This window comes from Drosophila novamexicana, unplaced genomic scaffold (genome assembly GCF_003285875.2).
Source record: "Drosophila novamexicana strain 15010-1031.04,08,12 unplaced genomic scaffold, DnovRS2.1 tig00000008-arrow-pilon, whole genome shotgun sequence".
In the NCBI taxonomy this organism is placed as follows: domain Eukaryota; kingdom Metazoa; phylum Arthropoda; class Insecta; order Diptera; family Drosophilidae; genus Drosophila; species Drosophila novamexicana.
In genome coordinates this window covers 880257-901439 of record NW_020824765.1, presented here as the reverse complement: position 1 = coordinate 901439, position 21183 = coordinate 880257, and the positions used below count along the sequence as shown (strand labels likewise).

At 42.7% G+C, this 21183-nt stretch overlaps 4 protein-coding genes across 4 annotated transcripts; 3 read left to right on the top strand and 1 right to left on the bottom strand.

Moving 5' to 3' along the window:
- The first annotated feature begins 634 nt into the window (after window positions 1-634).
- On the top strand, window positions 635-9666 carry LOC115765354 (high mobility group protein Z). Its single transcript, XM_030708871.1, has 3 exons — window positions 635-854; window positions 8979-9205; window positions 9266-9666. The coding sequence occupies exons 2-3, from the start codon at window positions 9053-9055 to the stop codon at window positions 9446-9448; spliced, it is 336 nt and encodes a 111-aa protein (XP_030564731.1). The 5' UTR covers window positions 635-854; window positions 8979-9052; the 3' UTR covers window positions 9449-9666.
- Window positions 9667-11603: 1937 nt separating this feature from the next.
- LOC115761718 (cyclic nucleotide-gated cation channel beta-1) lies at window positions 11604-16682 on the top strand. The gene is made up of 5 exons (XM_030703600.1): window positions 11604-11721; window positions 12975-14612; window positions 14919-15068; window positions 15128-15557; window positions 15620-16682. Exons 1-5 carry the CDS (start codon window positions 11695-11697, stop codon window positions 16534-16536), a joined length of 3162 nt encoding a protein of 1053 aa, XP_030559460.1. The 5' UTR covers window positions 11604-11694; the 3' UTR covers window positions 16537-16682.
- A 424-nt stretch (window positions 16683-17106) lies between these two features.
- On the bottom strand, window positions 17107-20350 carry LOC115757968 (larval cuticle protein A3A). Its single transcript, XM_030698452.1, has 2 exons — window positions 20229-20350; window positions 17107-17627 (listed from the first exon to the last, which is right to left on the bottom strand). Exons 1-2 carry the CDS (start codon window positions 20283-20285, stop codon window positions 17250-17252), a joined length of 435 nt encoding a protein of 144 aa, XP_030554312.1. The 5' UTR covers window positions 20286-20350; the 3' UTR covers window positions 17107-17249.
- LOC115757979 lies at window positions 19494-20200 on the top strand. Its single transcript, XM_030698464.1, has 4 exons — window positions 19494-19584; window positions 19670-19741; window positions 19811-19984; window positions 20042-20200. Exons 1-4 carry the CDS (start codon window positions 19581-19583, stop codon window positions 20140-20142), a joined length of 351 nt encoding a protein of 116 aa, XP_030554324.1. The 5' UTR covers window positions 19494-19580; the 3' UTR covers window positions 20143-20200.
- Window positions 20351-21183: the final 833 nt, after the last annotated feature.

Sequence of the window (21183 nt, the reverse complement as noted above, 5' to 3'; positions counted from 1 at the left end):
ACAATATCAGGCAGGCAAGCAGGCAGGCAGGCGGCCATATTCAGTGTTGTTGCTGGTGCTTCGTTGCCATTGCCGGTTGCCGTTGGCCCTCCTCACCGCGCAACTCCCCATATTCCCCTCTGTCATCCAAGTGCTGCTGCTGCTGCTGCCGCCGCCGCCGCCGCTGCTGCTGCTGCTGCTGCTGCTGCCGTGTGTTCATATAACGAACGAAAATTTTTGTTCACACACACACATTGAAAGCGGGGCCAGGCCAGATACACACGTACATGTGACGCTGGCGTGTATCTGTGACTGCTTGTGAGTGTGTGTGTGTGTGTGTGCTGTACTGTGTGTAGCCGTTGCCTCTGCTTTGCGCACATAGTAGAGCGAACAAACCAACGAAACGTACCGAGCGAGCGAATGAACGGCACACAGACACACACGCAGGCCCGCACACACACACACACAGGCACATACACGCGCGCACGCACATGCACAGTGTAACGCATACAAAATACACATATACAGACACATTTTCACTGCCTGCGTTTGCGTCGTACTCGCATACTGGTGCTTGGTGCTTGGTCTCTGCCTCTGGCTTGCTGGCTGGCTGACTGGCTGGCTGCCTGGCATTCATTCTGTGTATTTGATATTCCACTGAAGGCAAAAGCTGTACGTACTACGCTGAACAAACCGAGACCGATACAGCGACCGAGAGCACAGCGAAACACAACTGACTTGAGTTTTTAGTAGAAGAAAATTTATAAAGTGAACAAACAACAGGCAATACGCCAGTGCACAAAATATAACCACGAGTCGATATATCGACGAAGGCCTACAATTAAAACTGTAAATTACGCGACATTTTCCTACGGGTGAGTGAAAAGTGTCTCACTATGATTGATTTCTCATTGTTTTTACTAAATAAATTGACCAAAATGCGCCGCCATTGCGGCCATTTATTATATAAATTTTGCAAAATAAACTAACGACCCAATTTCTGGCGTATGGGGCTATCAAAAGCGCAAAAGGTGGCCCCGGCCTGGCCTGGCCTGGCCAAACCAAAGACCCAGCTATATTCATATTGTAGAGCTCTCTTCTGTTCGATTCCGTTCCGTTGTTGTCGTCGTCGTCGTCGTCGTTGTCGTTGCTGTTCTTCTTCTGGTTATTGTTGGTATTGAATTTAAATTTTGAATGCGCGCGCTCATAATATTGACGGTTATTTTTTGAAAATGCGCTGCCAAATCGCCTGCTGATTATTCAATAGAAATTTTACACGTAAATAAAGTACGACAACAAATCGAAACTTAAATAATAATACTGATCTCGACGCATTAAGATCTAATAGTTTTTTTTTTGGATGCATTTGGATTAAAATGCAACAAATTTTTCTAGTGTTGTAAAATACATAAAAAAACACAATTTGTTGTTGTCTTTTGAGGTTGAACATAGGCTTTAGGGGGTGAGGGGTATCTCTGATGCCAGGCATTTATTGTAGATTTGAGTGATGGCGTAGGGGGTTGGGGGTGTTAGTGGGCTAGCAAAGAGTGGTAGGGGGGGGGGGGGGCGGCGGTAAGTGGGCGGCATATTTGGTTATATGCGACGACGACTACGCTCATGACATGACGGCGGATAGTATGGAAAACTGAGGGGTAATGAAGGTAGGGGGGAGTGAGGTGCAGGCGAGTGGCAGCGGCGCCGCTGCTGCCGCGGCAAAATGCTACTGGCATTTCGTTCGCACAAAGCTTGTTCGCTCCATGCTTTTTATATGGCTGAAGCAATAAGCAGCCAGCGCGTACAGTCGCGTCAAAAATAGTTGAACATGCGCGAGCCTACATATGGAACAAGGGCAAAAGAGTGTGCGCTTACATTGGTGTAGGGTATGAGCATAATTGCAGCATACATACCTCATATATACATTATCAATAGTTTAAATTAGTTTTTAATGAACAAAGGAAATACGTTTTTTAAGTGCTTCTAAGCATAATTTTCTCTTATCATAAACCGAATTTTATTGATAGTGGAAAAAAAATTAAATATTTATTTCCCATATTTATAGAAATTTTGCTTCCTGACTTCTAATAAGTTTTCTGTATTGCTTGCAATTCAAAATTTTTCTGATTAAAAAAAAAATTAATTTAATTTATATACACCCTGCGATTATTCGCTTACTTCCATTAGTCTTCCAATATTCAGCGCCAGCACTGTGCATGCGCCGTACAAATTCCATAGAGTTGTCAGTTCATTTTGTTGGTACGCTACTGTTGCGGCCACCGCAAAAACGCAAATTATTTTTCTCACACACACGCACTCAGCAGGCGGCAGCTGTGCGCAAGTATTTTGCCACCACTGTCGGCCACTACATACACTGGCCCGTCTGCCTGTGTTCTCTCTGCTCGTTGCCCGCCCGCTGCCGTCAACGTCGTCGTTGCTGTTGCTGCCGTTGTCGTCGTCGTCGTCGTCGTCAGCGCTCTATGTTGGTTGGCTGCCTGGCTGGCTGTTTGACTCTCAGATACAGATACTTTTGCTGCCGCCTGCCTGTACTGCGCTCACTGGGTCTCTGGCTCTGTGTATTATTTGATGGTCTCGCTGTTCACTCGTTCGTTCGGTTCGCCTCTGCGTGTGTATGTTTCGCCTCTGCTTCTGTTCTGCTGCCTGCTGCCCGCTGCCCGCTGCCTGCCTTGCTTCGCTTCGTCTCGCCTCGCCTCGCTTTGCTTTGCCTTTGCTTTGCCTTTGCGCTGGTACAGCTGCTTCAGTTGAATTTCAGTTCAGTTCAGTTTTCTATAGACACTCGCAGTACATTTTGTTCAGCGTTCAGCGTTCAGAGTGTTGTTCAGTGCCAGTGCCAGTGCCAGCGCCAGTGCGAAGTAAATTTCTAGACCGAGCCGGGCCAAGAGTGAAGTGTAAACACACAGCAACAACAGCGGCAGCCAAAGTAAAGTACGTAGATATCAGAAATACGAGTATTTTTCATTAGGCGTCTGTGGGTAATAATTTTTACACTGGCGTTTAGTGTTTGGCCCATGGGCCGTCCATTTACAGTGTGCGTCAAATTAGTTGTACAGGCTTTATATTCGTTTGCTATTCGAAATGCTTGCGGAGGTGCAAGTTGTTGTTTAGTTTAGTGTGGAATGGTTGCCCGATGTTATCATCAATTTAATTGATTAACAGTTGAAATGTTCGTCAGCCCATAGCAAATGTGTTATTCGATTATTGGTTTGATTTTTTGTTTGTACAAAATACATAATACATCTAGTAAATCAGTTAAAACATTTCATAATTAATTTCGTCATACTAAATCCGTGATTAATTAAGTTATTTTTATGTGGGTTTTAATAATTTGAAATATTTTTATATAAACTATTTTCCGGTAAATTTTAAAAAATTTTAGCGATGAAACAGATTTTGTTTAATCTCTTTTTTTTTGAATTGGACATAAATAGGCTTAAATTGTATATTAAAATTACCAATTAGCAGTTTTGAAATAATGCCAAGTGTTTGCTCAATATTATTAACCGCGACTGTAATCACATCCGACAGCCCCACGTCCCCACGATATTTTGGAGCTGTTCAGAGCTTCCGCTTTGCATTTTGTTTTCGATTTCAGCTATTGTTCCAGGCCCGATCCGGACTTGGCTGGCGCCCGCTGCTGCCACCCACCTGTCGATGGCTTTAGTGGGTCTTGCACTAAGTGTTGCTCCCTTGGCGCATTCTTGAGGCACATGTACGTGTGTATGTGTGCACTTGCTGCCTAATCCTCTGGTGCATTGTGTGTTCAGGCATCAGTTGATTTCACATTTCACTGCGATGCGTCTACTGCCTTATCACATGGCTGCAATTGTCGCCAAGTCGCGCCGGCTATCGGTGGTCACGTTTCCCATTCCCGTTCCCAATCCCCTTCCCCTTTCCCTTCCCCATCCCGTACCCATTGCAACTTTCCCATGTTTATTTAGCTTGAGTCGCATTTTGCAGCTGCGTGCGCAAAATTGCCCGGCGGAATGAATTCTCCCCGTCTAAATGAAGTTTGAAGTCTTTGACCGTGAAATGTGGTTAGTAATTGAGTTTGGCTTTAGTGGATTCAACTTGACAATTTTAAAGGCTGCAAAATAAAATACATTCAACATCTCATTGTAATAAACTGGACACAACGAAAGCCAGGCAATGCTGATCCCCAAATGCGCTCTCTTCCTCTTAGAAGAAGACGTTATAAAAACATGTTTCATTCTAATTTTGAGCTTTTTCTAATATCAAAAACGGTCTATGTTTGCATGCAAAGAAAATAGTTTATTAATAGTTGTTTATGATTAGTTAATTATTCGGAGCTTTCCATTATACAAGCTATTTTTTTGACTTGTAGGTTTCAGTTTAAGTTTTTTTTACAAGTTGATTTATAATATCTGTGGTTGTCTATTTTCTGGCTCTACTTCCGCGTGTTATTTGTGTATCTCTATTGTTTATTTTGTTGTTGTTTTCTTTTTTTTTTTTGGTTTCGCGCGCGATTTGCTTATGCACTCGTATCGCGAACACTCGAACGCAAACTAAAAATGGCGCCAAAAGTTTGACACACAACCTGCACAAAGAGAGCAACGGAGCAGAAGTGAGGGCAATTTCGGTGGCAGTGTACCGCAATTTTCGGTTATAGAGCTTTTTTTTGCACCATTTGCACTTCTTCAAAACGAACTTTGCCGCCTATTGGGCGGCCTGCGTGATAATTAATTGATTGAGATTCGCAGATCTGTTTTTAAAGTCAGCTGAAAGCGCTGCCGCTAACGTCGAAAGCTCGCGACGACGTCGACTGCGTTCGTGTAGCCTTCGTTATTGTTGTTGCCGCTTGTCGCTTGCTGATCATCGCCTTTCATGTGATTAATGTGTTAATGTGTGCATGTGTTGGTGCATGCACTTGTTGTTTTTGGCAAAGCTTTCGCTCTCACTCTTGATCTTTTGAAAATGTACCCTCGCCTTTTGTTAGCTAATCGCGGGGATCTTGATCAAATGAGCATTTACAAATATATTTTTTGTGTGTGATTTTGGAATACAAGACTTTCAGCATAGTGTTGTTTTTGAAAAGGTGTTGTAAATGTAAAAACCCAATTATTCGGATGGCTTTGCAATAAATAATTGTAATTGTGTGGCATATGCTTCCAATAAGAATTGACATTGCATAGATGGCATTTCTTTAGGTATAAATTGGTCTGACAAAAAAATGTGGCTTCCAATCAGGGACTCTGCAATGGAATCAAAACAATCTAGAAGCATGCTCATAATTTCTGCCACAACTGTACAGCAACTGCGAGCTACACTTTTCGAAAAAGTTTAGTCAGAAACCCTAACAAATGATATCAGTCAGGCAAACGTTGTAGCAAGGTATAAAAAGTCACCACTGTACGCTCTTTAACGGTAAACGGCACTCACATAGAAACACACAGACAGAGGGACATATATATAAATACATACATACATATATAGCCACATATAACGGTTGTTTGCCCCGTCGACATCCACTGCGCAAATCCCTGTAAAAGTATCTACCCTAAAATGCTGTCACTGCGCACAAGCTCGAGCTGAAAGTCGTATTCAGGCAACAATTTTACAGTTTGGGTTCGTTGTTTTTGGGTGGTTCGGGTGGCTCGGGTGGTTACACTGCCGTGCTGCAGTGTGCTGTGCAGACAACAACCACTGAGCGTTCCAGCAAGCGCGCAGCAGCAGCGCTGTCGACGCCAGCCGCTGCGTTGTCGGCATTAAAAATGCCATAAACACACACACACACACACATACATATGTACAGACACCAGCAGAGAGCACAGATAAGCAGAAGCCATAGCCGCAGAGGCAACGGTAATTTTATGCCTGTGTGTATTTGTATTTGTATGTGTGAACTGTATTCCTTTCAGTAATTTCACATTTCATCCATTTGACTTTGCCCGCTGACGGCAGCAGCGACGTCAGCAGCTGCGTCGACAGCGTTGGCGTTGGCGTCGGCTGCTTTTCAATTTTAGATCAACGCTATAAGGCCGTCCCTGCCTCATTTAGTATGCTATTTAATATCATTTGTTGTCCTTTCCTTTCTTTTCATTCGTTGTTTCGTTGTCCCCAGCTAGTTATCTATTATGCATGGCTGTGTGTGTGTGGGAAATCGTACCACGCTGCGTATGCGTAACGTCCACAGTGTTTGCTACGCTCTAGCTCCAAATAATCAGCTCAAACTCATACGCACATTTTCAATGTGCGTGAATGTTAACGATATGACCAACAAAATGATGACAACGATTTCTATGATGTGGTTGAGTTTGTATATTAATTAGAAATTGTCTACCTTGCCATGGCTACTAATCGCATTGCGAGTGGCTCGCTATGTATGCGCAGATTTTGGACTGAATCAATGTGCAGTTGTATATTTATTTTGAGTAAATGATTGAACTATCTTATTAGAAGGAGAGCACATATTCATATATTTATGATTCCCTATGTCCCTTCATACATATTCTATTGTTTGCCCTAAAAAGTATGCTATAAAAACGTGGGAGAAAACTTTGAATGCATTTGAAACTAAATCGAATATACAGAGTTTCAAAACCAAGATTTGATTTTGAAATCTTTGCATTTGCATTTTGCATTTGAATTGAGTTCAAAAAGATTACAATTCTATTCTCAAATATTATATAAAGAAATTGGAATTAAGCTATGCATTTGAATTCAATTCAAAACATTACTTTTGTGTTCTTAAATATATAGAAATTCTTAAACAAATAGAAATTGGAATTGTGCTATAAAACTTCAGTTAAATTAAAAAAAATTAAATAAATATGAGGTGTATTTCAATAATTATTTGTCAACCATATGACGTTCCTACATTCGAGCAAATAACGAATTTTCCCATTTTTGCAAAGTTGTGAAAAATATCTTTAAGTTAATACGTCTGTTATATCAAAGCACTTAATAGAATTTGAACAGATACAGTTTCGAGAAGTCAACCTTCTAAGGACCCCATGAAAAATACAATTTATTGCATATCTTTTGGCGCAGCGCAAAATGTCATCCTAATTACGTCCTTATTAATTCTTACTAAGAGCTTAACCTTCCGAGCTCAATTAGTGCTCTTTTCCCGGAACCTACTCATATTAAAGCTTTTCACATAAATGGCGGTCGTATCTGCCTAGTTACCTACTTCTACACCTTTCAGTTGCTGACAGCTCCTACAAGCAATCCATGCACACACACACATGCAGACGCCCACGCACATGCACTCGCAGCTTCCCGTCAGACAAATGTGTTTCGCTTTCGATTTTGTAGGTAGCTCCCCATCATGGTGTATTTATATATACATATATATAAGTACGGGCGCCTGTACGCATGCATTACGTGTACGTCCGACATGTGTCGTGCGCATCGGAGGAATCTTTTGGCGTCACCCATTCCCCCTTGCTGGCATGGCAACGCATAACCCATGACGCAGCTCCCTGCTGCTTATGCTTTGTGCATCACGTGTTGCCGCCTCGTGTTTGGGGAGACATTGACAATGCCATTGCGTGGGTGTTCCTGTGTCCTGGGTCTATTTTGTGTGGGTGTGGGCTGTGGGCTATGGGCTGGGGATGGCGCAACTCTGCGGGCGTATCAGTTGCGCGCGTGGGTCTAACAACAACTTTGCCGCCATTTTCCTGTTGCACACAGACGCACACACACACACACACACACAGCGTAGGTGGTCGTCGTTGTTGTTATTGCATCGAGCTAATATGCACCATTGTTGCTGGCTGACCAGTGCCTGGAATACGTCTTCGTGATTGATATGACTGCAGCTTTTCTACCTGCTACCTGCCCCTTCCTACCCCAACCGCAGCTAGCAACCGTGCTGCTGTTGATTTATCGTGCTGAGTTCCCTATGTGCTAGTGCTCAGTTCTGTGGTTTGTTAACCCAATTGCTGGAGCCGCTCGCATCGTCGTCGTCGTCCTCGTCGTTCTCGTTGTCGCTGTCTCGTACGCGTTGCGTTATTTGTCAGTATTTCTCAGTATTTGGGTCAAGTGCATGGAGGCGATTGTCTGATGCTGACGACGACAACGACTACGATGATGATGATGAAGACGATGACGATGATGATGCTGCTGCTGACACATACAACATTTGCATAACGCATACGCAGTTTTCGGCTTGTTCATCAAGCAATGTACGCATGGCTAGCTGCATACTGAGATATTCTATCTTATGGGTCAATTTTTTTTATTTAAATATGAGCCGCAATACTTATGCTCTTACGTCTGATATTTCTGTTATACAATTGTACAACTTAACGAAACAGCTTCCATTGAGCGGAAGTCAATGACAATATTGGGCTTTATGTGCTGGCATATGCAAAGGACATATGCAAGCACTTTATTTACTGGGCAGCTATTTAAAAGTGCATTGCCCTCGTTTTACATATGCACAGGTATATATACTACTTCAGTGGATTGGTCCGAAAACTGAATTCCTATCTGCTGCTGTACACAATTTCATAATTGAGTAAATTATGTACAAAATACATAAATACATGCGCACATAATAATTGAGCTTATGTGCATATAAAAATGGTCGCAGAGTGCATATGTGTGTATCTGTGTGTGTGTGGGCGGTAGGCGGGTGGGCGTATGAGCTGTGTACAGTTGCCTTCACAAAATGCACGAATATTTGATGAGCGTTTGTGTATTCCGATACGCAATTATTGAATATTTAAGGGATTTTCGGTAAGCTGCCTGTCTGTTTATTGATAGCTGCAAAGTATTTTAATTAAGTGGCACACATATTGACAGAGAACAAAAAGCTGGCTAACTTTTCGTTTGTAAATCTTATGGATAAAGTTAAATAAGTTTATTTATATTTATTTGGAATAGGTTTCGATATTACTGTCACAATTCACGTTTGTGCGTGTTTCTACAACATTTTCAAAGCCTACTCGAAGATAGCCTTCGACTTTTATGATTAGTTGTGGCTACTGAACTAAGCATTTCCTTTCATTCGTTTACAGAACACAAAACTCTGAGGGAGCAAATACCCAATTCCAATTAAACCACCGTAAATCCACAAAAACCAACTGCAAACATGAGCGGCGATCGCCCGAAGCGTCCTCTGTCAGCGTACATGCTGTGGCTCAATGAGAATCGCGAACAGATCAAAAAGGAAAATCCCGGCAGCAAGGTCACAGATATCGCCAAGCGAGGCGGTGAGCTGTGGCGCGGCTTGAAAGACAAAACCGTAAGTAATGCATCCACTGTTGACCTTTTCAACAATTAACGTGCATGCTTGTCTTTTTAGGAATGGGAACAGAAAGCCATCAAAATGAAGGAGGATTACAATAAGGCGGTAAAGGAGTACGAGGCAAATGGCGGCACCGATTCTGGTGCGCCCAAGAAGCGAAAGAAGGTCGCCGCCAAGCCCGCCAAGAAGGCCAAGAAGAAAGAGTCCTCCGAGGAGGACGAAGAGGATGAGAGCGAGTAATGTGCTAAGGCGAATGCAATGGCAACGTTCGCATCAGTTTTAAAATACATTTTACTAATGTAATTTTTTAAGTGACATAAAACAAATGAAAAACAATTAAGAAAAAAAAAACACAAAAAACACAAAAAAAGAAAACCTTAAACCTTTAAATATGCACTTAAAACAAACAACCACACACATACACACACACACACCAAGAACCATAATATAAGTTACAAGATAATTTTCAGTCAAAAAAAAAGAAAAACAAAACAAACAAAAAAAAAAACCAAAACAAAACATAAAAAACAAAACAAAAACTAGCAACTGTTTCTTTATAGGTTTGTACGTATGTATGTATCTACTCTAACGCGTTTCTCAGATGCCTCAAGTTGGCCAAGTTGAGCTCCAGTTGGTTCTCCATTTGGTTGCACATGAGGATTTTTTTTATTATTTTTTTTTGTCGCGGCATCTAATGTAAATGTTTATGCATAGCGTTCCACAGTTTGTAGGGGAAACGTTGGATAGGATCAGTTTATGATGCGCAGAGTCCAAAGAATTGAGTTCTGAGATGTTTGCGTCCAACGATTCCTTTATTCGTCCTTTTAGCAGACGTTCTCACTTAACTTACATGCAAATTATAAAGTTTAAACCAACAATCCAACAAGTTATATATACATTTTAATATATACATAAGTATATATGTGTAATTAAAAAAAAGAAATGATAAAAACAAAAAAAAAACAAAAAAAACGAAAACCAACAAATATTACAAATATGTAATTGTAAATGTAGAGCTGAACGGAATATTATTTAAAAATATATAAATAAAAAACATTTAAAAACTTTAAAATTGTGTTTGAATGTTTAAATGATGAGCAGAAGGTGGAGGATGAGTAAAGTTGTACATTTCTTTTAATGGTAAAATATTGAAGGGAGAAATTAGTTTTAATTAATATTAATATTATATTGTTTCTTATTAAATATTTTGCCGGCTTTCTTATTTATATTTAATTACTATTCTATATCACTTCTTCACTTCTGCTTAATGCGTCATGTTTAATTAGTTCATACCTAGATACAAACTTAAAACAAGATAACAATAAAATCAAATTAGCATAAGTTAAAGTAGGTCAGTTCTGCCGGGTTGACAAAGAACTGGGCAACAGCATTCTGAAAATTTAGTTACTTTTAAATGATGTTTGAATGATGTGCACGAGGAACTGGTTTTTTATTGAATTGTAATTTTTATTTAATTTAAAATACTAACATTAACAGAACTGTCGTTGTTTAAAATATAAAACTGTATTTTCTTAACTCATCTAATCTTGTTAATTATTAAATAATATTAATCTAAATAAGATTGTAAAATAAAAATACTAATTCGTATAACTCCGGACTACAGAGCTCGACAAAGCTCGGCATGCTCGAAAGCTCGGCAGCTTTTCATTAACAGTGGGCTTTTATGTTATTAGCTCTGTTAACAGTCGGTTACCATTTAAATGTTCTTAAATTCTACCAACTAAAGTTGGCATTTAAAAGCGCTTGAGAACATTTATGAATACTATTTAATATTGAAATTGTTAAATTTTCACTAGGAAATTATACATATTTGAGTATTGCCAAATAAAAATCATGTCATTGTTTAAGCTAGCTAGAAAAGGCTGCAAAGCTTTTCATTCAATTTCAAACCACGGTGCCCACGCGTGCGCCATCCTTTTGGCCAAAACAAGACCAAGTCAGCTGCTGCCATTGCTGCTGGCCAGCTTATTATCAACGCTTAGTTTGTTGCCTGCCAGCTGCCAAGAAGGTGAGTCCAAGTTTCTGTTACGTTTGCGGTCAATGTGGGGCTGCGTAGTAAGTGCATGCAACAAAATGCATTTGTAGAAAGCAGAAGGACTCGGGAAATAATTAAAACGCTTCTGTCAGACATCATTTAAATGGTCTGTATGTATTTAACTTATTAAAATAAGGCGCGCACCTGTTGAACGACGACGCTTGCAAGTGCGAAATACACAATAAAGATTGTATCCCAACTGCAGCAGTGGGAAAAATCAATAATGTAAAACATATGCCAGTGCTGGGCAGCTGATAAGACTGATTAGACACGGCGCAGTGGCATTTTGCATTAATCATACGCCGCGTGTGCCACGCAACAATGTTACTTTAATTACAGGCGACAAATGGCAAACTAAGCGACGCGACCCTGAACTTTGAACTGGTAGTGAACTCGCAAGAAATTTAACAGCAACAACAACAACAACAATATGGCCAGCCGGGGCCGCTTTCGCAAGGTAAGAGAAACAACAAAGAAACAATCTAGCATGTGTTCGGTGCACTCAAGTTTTTTATGCATGTGTGCCAGGCTAGTGAGGTATTCATATGTAAAATTCCATTTGGAAAAACATTTGTCAAAAAACGTACAACAAATAAAATCGAGAAAACGAGAAACTAAGGTAGACATTTGCCTTACGGTCTTGTAGATATGTGAGAATAGTAAAGCCCGCACATGCTGATTTTGATGTATGAATATATGAATATGTATATCTTATTTAGCATGTGCTAGTTTAATTATGCTCCCGTCATATATGAACAACAACCTATCAACATCGGAACACTATAACATATAGATAGGAACATTTATTATTATTGTATGGAAATATATACTGTTTTTATACCCTTGCAGAGAGGGTATTATAATTTTGTCTCGAAATGGTTAACGCATAGAGGGAGACGTCTTCAACCCCATTAAGTATATATATTCTTGATCGGTATCAATAGCCGAGTCCATGATCGTTTGCTCGTCTGTCTGTTTCTATGCCAACTAATCTCTCAGTTTTAAGGCTGTTGTCATGAAACTTTGGAAGCGTTCCTCTTTCTGTTGTATACAGAACATATGTCGGAACCGGCAGAATCGAACCACCATATCTTGTAGCTGCCATAGGAACGATCGGTGGAGAAGTAGGTTCTTGAACTAAAAACTTGTTTGCTTATCAAGATATCCTAACCATACTCGAAATTAACTAGTTTCCCTGTGCTTCTTAGATACGTGCAAAGCATTATGAGCATTATGAAAAGGTTCGGTCTGCAAGGGTATTAAATCTTCGGTGTGCCGAAGATTGCATTTTGCAAGCGCTGCATTGAAACTGAAAAATTAGATATTTTCAATAATTATAAAACAAAAGAGTTAGAGTCTAAGGATTATTGAGCTAATTCTGTTTACAGCTGAGTTCTCAGGCTGTAGACCAGGTTGTAAACGGAGCTGGTTGAACGTCCTTCGCTGGGCAAAAGAAAAAAAAAACAAGCACACGCCTTGCCTGATGTATGTTGTCTGATAGATGGGGCGCTGGTGAGCTGCTCGATTAAATCGATTCGAAATGATTGTGCGGGCGTCCCGAGGCAATTAGCATGCAAGGCACGGCAGTTTCTTTTTTATTTTATTTTTTTTTTTATTGCATTTGCGTGCTGCCCGCTGGTGGTTCGCCTTGTCAGAGGGGGCCAGTTGACAGTGCGAACAAACGCGAGTCAAGTTTTGTTTTATTCACAGTTGAACCAGCGCAACGCGGAGCTCGACACGGAGGCGAGTGGAGCGCTGTTGAAGTCATCGCCAAACATATTGGAGAACTTTAAATACGACGAGTTACAGGCACAGGCACGGCCACAGCCACAGCCACACGGCCAGCTTAAGCGCATGGCTACCTTACCTGGGCAGGCTAAGAGGCCGCCCTCGCCCCGTTTCTGTGAGACGCTGGAGCAGCATGCTTTTATGAGGAATGTGATAAATACGCGGCCGGAGCCGCAGCGTCGCTACTCGACGCCGGGCGAGAAGGAGGCACATGTGCGACGTAGCCTGGAGGAGATCTCCAAGGATATCAAGGAGATCGAACAGTTTGTTAGCGCCACGGAGCAATTGATGCAGCGCGAAAAGGAGCAGGAGCGCCAGGCGGAACAGCAGGTGACAACTAGTCAGCGCAAACGTGATAAGGAGAACAAGACACCCAGCCCAACCAAGCGGATCAGCTTCAAGATCAATGCCTACAAGGCGCCGCAGCGTCGCCAGTGGCCACATAGTCCTCGTTTCTATCACTCGCGTCTGTACTTTCGCAATGGACGCATTGGATGCGTAGATGCGGAGCGTTCGGGTCAGATTAGCAACATTGAGAGCACCCATGCACTGGTCAAGCACATACTCAAGCACGAGAAGCCTCTGGTCAGTCCGGACAGCGTACGTCGAGTGTTGCATCCACAGTACGTGGAGCGAACACCTCTGCCTGGCGCCGTGGACGAACCCGATCCTGTGGCCGAGCAGCGTGCGGCGGAGTTGCGCAGTGCTACCGGACAGGTGCTGTTGGACCCAGCACCACAGCAGCGGGAACCGGATCAATGTGACCGCAGCTCACAGCCCATGGAGGACGAAGACGAACAGGACGTGCAGATCTGCTACAATGAATCACCGGAGCAGCAGAACAACGATCGGAATGTGCGCACCACGCGTTCCTCCTCGCTCAACGAGAGCGAAATTGTCGCCGTTGTGGAGGCGGACACAAATGCACGCCTGGAGCAACAACGTCCCAGCAGTACGGGCAGCCTGGACTCGCAGGGTCAGCAGTTCCTGCGCGACCAAGTGCGTCACTTGGTGCGCCGCTTCACAGCACGCGCCAACAAGGTGAAGTCGCGCATAGAGCTGCCGCCGACGCCCTCCTCAAGCAGCGCCAGCTCGCCCACACCCCCGCCAGCGCAGGCTGCGCTGCATGCGAGCACCAAGAGCCTACATCCATCGCCGGGACATAAGGTGCGCCTGGTGCCCGCTGGCCAGTCGCCGCATCGCGGACGCCTCTTCGAGGCGGACACGCCGCGCTCTAATGTCTGGCTGTGCTCGAGTCTGTGTGGTGCCAACAATGATGAGCGCACGCTGGATCCACAGGGCAAGATCTATATCTCCTGGCTATGTGTGGTCTCACTGTCGTTCCTCTACAATGCTTGGGTTATTCCGTTGCGTGCTTCGTTTCCCTTTCAAACCAAGGAGAATACAAACATTTGGCTCGCCTGCGATTTCTGTGCGGATATCATTTATCTGCTGGATGTGGTATTCTTCAAGCATCGGGTCATGTATCTCTTTGAGGGCTTTTGGGTTAAGAACAAGAATCTAACGCGCAAAAACTACATGAGAAAACTGCAATTTAAGGTAAGTTGTCCCAAAATACGTAATTACGTTATTTCTTATCTTATCTTATCCCATTTCTAAAATATGGATGAAAATGGACTTCGTTTTTTAAGCATAGCTCGATTTGATAAGAGCTAGATAAACCAAATTTGGGAGTTCCACATTCAATTTATTCTCTTTTTCAAATTGATGGAATTTTCCTAACTTATCCAACATCATTCCCACTCCCAATTTCAATTAAGAACTTCAACAAATAACCTCAGCTCTTATAGGAGAATCTTCTTTAAAGTACTGTTATTTCTGTTTTCCATTCGGCTTATTCGACAGCTGGATCTCCTCGCTTTGCTACCCCTGGAGCTTTTCTATCTGAAGTATGGGACGGGAGCTGTTTGGTTGCGTTTCCCGCGTTTCTTTAAGATACAAAGCTTCTGGGAAGTCTTTCGACTTTTGGACCGAGTCATCTCCTCGCCACATTTCGTAAGTTAACGTAACATCCCCATCTCATAGAAGCGACTCATCAAATCGTTCTCACACAGGTGCGCGTGGCCAAGACGCTGACGTATATGCTCTATATGATTCACATTACGGCCGCCCTCTATTATGCGTACAGCGACTATCAGGGATTGGGCCAGAATCGTTGGGTATTTAGCGGCAAGGGTCATCCATATGTGAGATGTTTTGCGTTTGCCACCAAGACGGCGACCTCGATTGGCAAGAACCCGAAGCCGGAACGGCAGGGCGAATATGTGTTCATGACGGTCGCCTGGTTGATGGGCGTATTTGTGTTTGCTCTGCTCATTGGCCAGATAAGGGACATCATTTCAACGGCCACGCGCAACAGGCACGAGTATCGTCAGCTGGAGGACGAGACGCTTGAGTATATGAGGCGTCTAAATCTCTCGCAGGAGGTGCAGTCACGAGTTAAAATGTGGTTTCAATTCACGTGGGAGCAGCAACGCACGTTGGGTAATATTTACTAACGTTTACTCGAATCAAAGTTTTATTAATTGTCCCGCGCCTTCTCTCAGATGAATCCAACATATTGGATGCGCTGCCGATCAATCTGAAGACGGACATTGCCATTTCGGTGCATATACAAACCCTGTCCAAGGTGCAACTGTTCGCCGACTGTGAGGAGGCTCTGCTTAGGGATCTGGTGCTGAAGCTACGCGCTGTGACCTTTTTGCCAGGCGACTTTGTCTGCCGCAAGGGTGAAGTGGGCCGTGAGATGTACATCGTTAAGCTGGGTCAGGTGCAAGTCATGGGCGGACCGGGCAGCGATGTTGTCCTGGCCACGCTAACCGAGGGCTCCGTTTTCGGAGAAATCAGTCTGCTAGGAATTAACGGTGCGGATCGCCGCACTGCCGATGTGCGCTCTAAGGGCTATTCCAACCTGTTTGTGCTCTCCAAGTCGGACCTCAACGAGGTGATTGCCTATTATCCAAATGCCCAGGCGATCCTCAAGAAACGCGCTCGACAACTAATGCGCAAGAATGCAGCACGCGAGCGCGAGGAGGAGGAGCGTGAACGCGCACGTAGCGCTCTGCAGGCTGATGTTGTCATTGGCAATCCCAAAACGCCTGAGACTCCGCCCAAGCTGCTGCAAACTGTTATCCAGGCGCTGCCGTATGAATCACCCGCTGTGGTGCTCATTACACGTGGCTCGAAGCGGGTGCGCCGCAAGCGACAGTCGCTGCAAATGGAGACGATTGTGGAGCCAGCCCAGGACGTGGTTGGCTGCGCTGAAGGCCTCCAGCAGGCAGGCCATATGAACCGGGATAGTCTGATATTGAAGCCCGGTCGCGGCTCACCGGACCTACTCTCGTCCATTCAGCAGGAGCTCAAGACCAAGCACAAGTTCATCAATCTGACCGACTCGGAAAAGGCGTTGATCATCACCCAATCGGCTAACAATTCGATGGAGTGCGTGCAGGAAGATGTTTAGTCCTCGAATATATTCTATGTGCTATAAATGTACTAATTCTGCGATATAGTTATGTGTATGTCCATATGCTTTATAGATACAAGTTGTCTAACAATATGCTTTATATTAAAAAAGTAGCTTTAACTGAACTGAACTGGTTTTAAGAAAGACTTAGCATTTAAGGGTATAATAGTCTAATAACATACATATAATATTATCGGACAGATCGTTTTTATGGAAGCTGTATGTTTCAAAAGTCCGATCTTAATATGCAACTTTGTATCAAGATAGTTTCAATATTGACTCCGTGGCATAGGAAAGGGATACAAATACTTGCAGACCAACTGTGGATCCAGACGGCCGCCTTGAAGCGTAATAGATATTCTGGTACCAATCTGATATGTTTATCTGATCCAAACGACTTCGACAAAAGAAAAAAAAAATATTGATTGATATACTTTATCGGGTCGAAGCAAATATAACTAAAGATACATTCTTTCCCAAGGATATTGTAGGATAGTTAACTGAAAGTGTTAAAATAGTAGTAAAAGGATCGATAGATTAAAAGATCGCAAACTAAACAATCATTTTTGTTGAGGGATTTTCGTTTTTACTTGGCTTTTAATACAATAACAACATAGTTTAGTTAAGACCTGTTCTGACTTTTATTTTACACTGTATTCAGTTCTTTTCTAAATGTTAGAAACCATCCTTTAGGCATGCTGAACAATTGCCTAGAGGTGTTCGTTAGTGCCCTTGTAATGCTGCTTGTCGCTGCTGTTGTCCAGCTTGATCGAGTAGCTCCCAATTAGAGAGCCTTGTACATCGGCCTGACCGTTTTCATTAAATACGGGACCATCACCGATGTCCTGCATTTCATCCTTGATCACACGGTAACCATTCTCATCGGCCTCATAGTGGACAGTTCGCTTCACGAAGCCGTCGGTGTAGCTGTAGGAACCGGTCACCTTAGTGCCGTCGCGTGTCTCTTCGCGCTCTATTGTTCCATCGTTTATATGGTCATCGACTTTAGAATTAAACTCGTATTGGGCATTTGAATTCTGCTTTGCCTCTAAATCTCTCTGATCTTCGGCATTTAATTGGTCATCGATCTGCGAGTAAGAGAAAACATTAAAGGTTGCAGTTAGAGAGTTAGATGAACATGAAGACATTTCGCTTTTAACGTGGTCATTATCTAGTATCTAGTATCAAGTATCTAGTATCTAGTATCTAGTATCACGCAGACAGACAGCTGTCTTTTCAACAAAATTGATTACATTGTTAATATTCGTAGTTATCGATAGCGTTAGATTTTTGAATATGACTGTGACAGCGACTCTGTGAGTCACTCTGGGTTTCAAAAGACCTCCCACTGAGGGTCTCTCACAGTGGAGGTTGCATAAACGAGTTCGTTGCGATTTGGTTGCTTTGCATTTATTTTACGTTTCGCCTGAAGCTTTTTGTACCTTGTACCTATTGCTATTGGACAGAAAGGTATATAGGTTCCTGTCTTACAGGTGTCACAGGCAGAGCGAGTAGTCAGATATATATGAACATAATCGGGACAACAAGCTGAGAGCCTTGGACTTACGCAGAACAAGGCTATTTATTTCTATATTTTCTTATCAATGTTTCGTATCGAATGATTGATATATCGTATTTTGATAATTCATCTTTCAAGCTTTACAATATTAAGACATATCACATTTGGCATGAAGTTTCTCGAATAATTCACGTTTGGATAACTCTTTTTCATTCTCAAGAATTTAGGAAACAAAGCTTGTTCGGCACTGTCAAATAAAACACACTTTTTTTTTTAATTTGTCTTATGTCACTGAGGGCAGAACGCTTAAATGCATGAGCGGAAATGTTAATTGAAAGATATATCGAAGCTGTTCACTTCAGGTCGGTTTATCAAGTCAACAATATGAGCTACACTATGCGGAATTTGAAGGCTTGACTGATAAACCAGCTAAGGAGCAATAATAATATTGTTTCTATAACAAAATTAGCAATTATTAGTATTGCACATTGATAACAATCTCTAATGGCCACTGCTATAAGGGGAATATGGTATTCGCACCTGGACACCGTTGATCAGCTGTCCTGATCTTTTGAAGAGAGGACTTCAAATATTATTATAAAGACAAGTCGTTTACTGAGGAGCGAATGTAAAGTTTTTAGTTATGATTTGGTTTGTATCCCACATTTTAAAAAATACATCAAATATATAATCCGCATAATAAATATGCAAAGCTTCACGGATTCAAGCACCTGAGGAAATGTGTTCATTGATTGATTGCACTTGCCTATCAAGATTGCTTTTGTCAAGTAATATAGCTCTCATGGATTTTTATTGAAAATTCTTGATCTTGCGGCTAAAGGCCAGCAACTTCTCAGGAATTTTCATTGGACATTCCGGATTTTGAGGTTAAAGCTACTTCAGATGATTTATGTGATTCTTAAATTCGTAGCGCTCTTTGCGAGTGTCCCTAGTCGCAACTTGAGACTATACTGTATATATTCAAAGTCAAATTGATAAATGCCGTTGCTTGAATACCCTAGTAGAAAGTATTACAATATACTAGTGGAGTCCGTAACGCATCGAAGGAGTCTTTGCCTGGCGAAATCAGTATATATCTTTATGATCAGATGTGGTCTTTAGATTTTGTGGCATGGCGAAATGGACCACTATAGTGTATGGGACCGATCGGTCGAAACCCTTTTTGTTTTTCAATACATTTTTGTCAATCTCGACATTTTAAGCCTCACTGTGATAACCTATAGAAATAATCTTTTGGTAATAAAAAGTTAGTATAAAAAGTGTATGCAATCTTCGGCGTGCCGAAGAAAGCCTCTTCTTTCTAGCTTGTCATTGTTTTTGCTTGGTGTTTTTGTGCATTTAATCACGAGACAAAGCGACAAAATTGACAGCAACCTGAAACTGGTTCGGGTAGTAGGCGGTACGGTACGGCCCGGCCTAGGCAAAAGTATAAAGCCGAACCGGCGCCAGTTGCTGCTGACTAAAGCCACGAAGCGGACGTTCAACTAGAGATACGAGGAAAATGGGCACGTATATCGACGGTTCGAGACTTTCAGACACTATCAATAACTCTCTCTCGGTCTCTCTCCCTCTCTCTATGTGTAATTGCAGCCAAGCCTGGTTTATTGCTGTTATTGCTGGCGGTGATTGGCACCTGTGTGGCTGTTACACTGGCGGCCGGCGGTAAGTCATGGCCATAATGGCTTGAGCTTGAGTTGGGGCCCAACTTTATTGTCTATTTTCGTTTTGCAGACTGTCCCTCATCGACCAAGGTGACAAACTGCACGCCCAAGTGCCTGCATGACAGCGAGTGCAGCGCCATTGGCGGCAAATGTTGTCCAAATCTGTGCAACGGGCGCAGCTGTGCATCGCCTAATTTGCTGGGCAACTCGGGCGCCGATAGCTCGCCCTTTGGCAGCAAGAACTGTGAGTAGTAGCCGGGCGCCTTAACTGGAAATAGCAATTGTTCTATTCTATTTGCAGCTGGCTCCACGGGCACATACTGCGGCAATGTCAAGTGCGGCAGCTTCGAGAAATGCGAAACAGATCGCAGCACCAAGCGGCCCAAATGCGTGCGCTCCTAACTCATAGCCAACAAGTTTTTTTTTCAAATGGAACTATTAAATCCCAAATGTAATATTTGCCATCGTTTTCTTTATTTTTCACTCACGGGTGCGGCTAAGGCAACGCTGACCAGCAGGCTGGCAAACAACACGAATTTGAACATTTTCTTTTTTTTTTTTCTCTCTTTCGATTTGTAAGTTGTGGATGGGTTATTCGCGAGCTCTGCACGCTGCAAGTAGACTTTGTACTATGGCTTGTTGGCAGCCAGGTGGAGTTGCTTTTATAACACACTTGAGCTCACACACACACACACGCACATACACATACTTACGGGCAGCAAAGGTGGCAGCGACGCCGGCGCAGAAAGCGCGTCGTTTTGGGCTTTGGGATCTGGCTTTTCGGTTATGGGACAAGTTATTGTTGTTGCTGTTGTTGTCGCTGTCGCTTGTGCATTTGAGATGCGATCTTGGGCTTTCTGTATTTCAAATTTGTACATTTTGCAATACTCACACGGCAACTGCAATTTGTCGTGTCGTCCAGCAAGAGCTCCTCCAGCAGCTGTCAGAAGATTGAAGATGGCATTGCATAAGCGCGCCTGGCTCAAGGTCACTTGGTCAGTTGCGTTGCGTTGCCCGAAATGAAACTAAAAAAAATAAATTTAAAAAAAAAGGGGGAAAAAACTTAACCAGTTTCGGCTGCTCCCTTTAGAGCTGGAAATACGCCCGATTTTATTTTTATCTTCTGTAAGTTGGTCTTCACTCTTATTGTTTATTTTTTGGTCATCTTATGTAATTTATGTGAAGTTTTTGTGCAAATTGAAAGCTTCGATGTGTGTGTATTATGAGTTTGTTGTTGCTGCCTTTGCTTGAATTTAATGTTTTTTTTGCTTTTTTTTTTTTTTGTGCTCTTACGAGGAAGTAAGCGGAGCATTACGTTGACTGTGGGGCTCCCTTTTGAAAATGCGACGCCATAACAACTCAACAACGGCCAAAGACTGGGGCGGACTCTGAAACGGGGGCACAGAGACGCTGCCTGGCAGACTCGGGCAATGCAATTTTTTA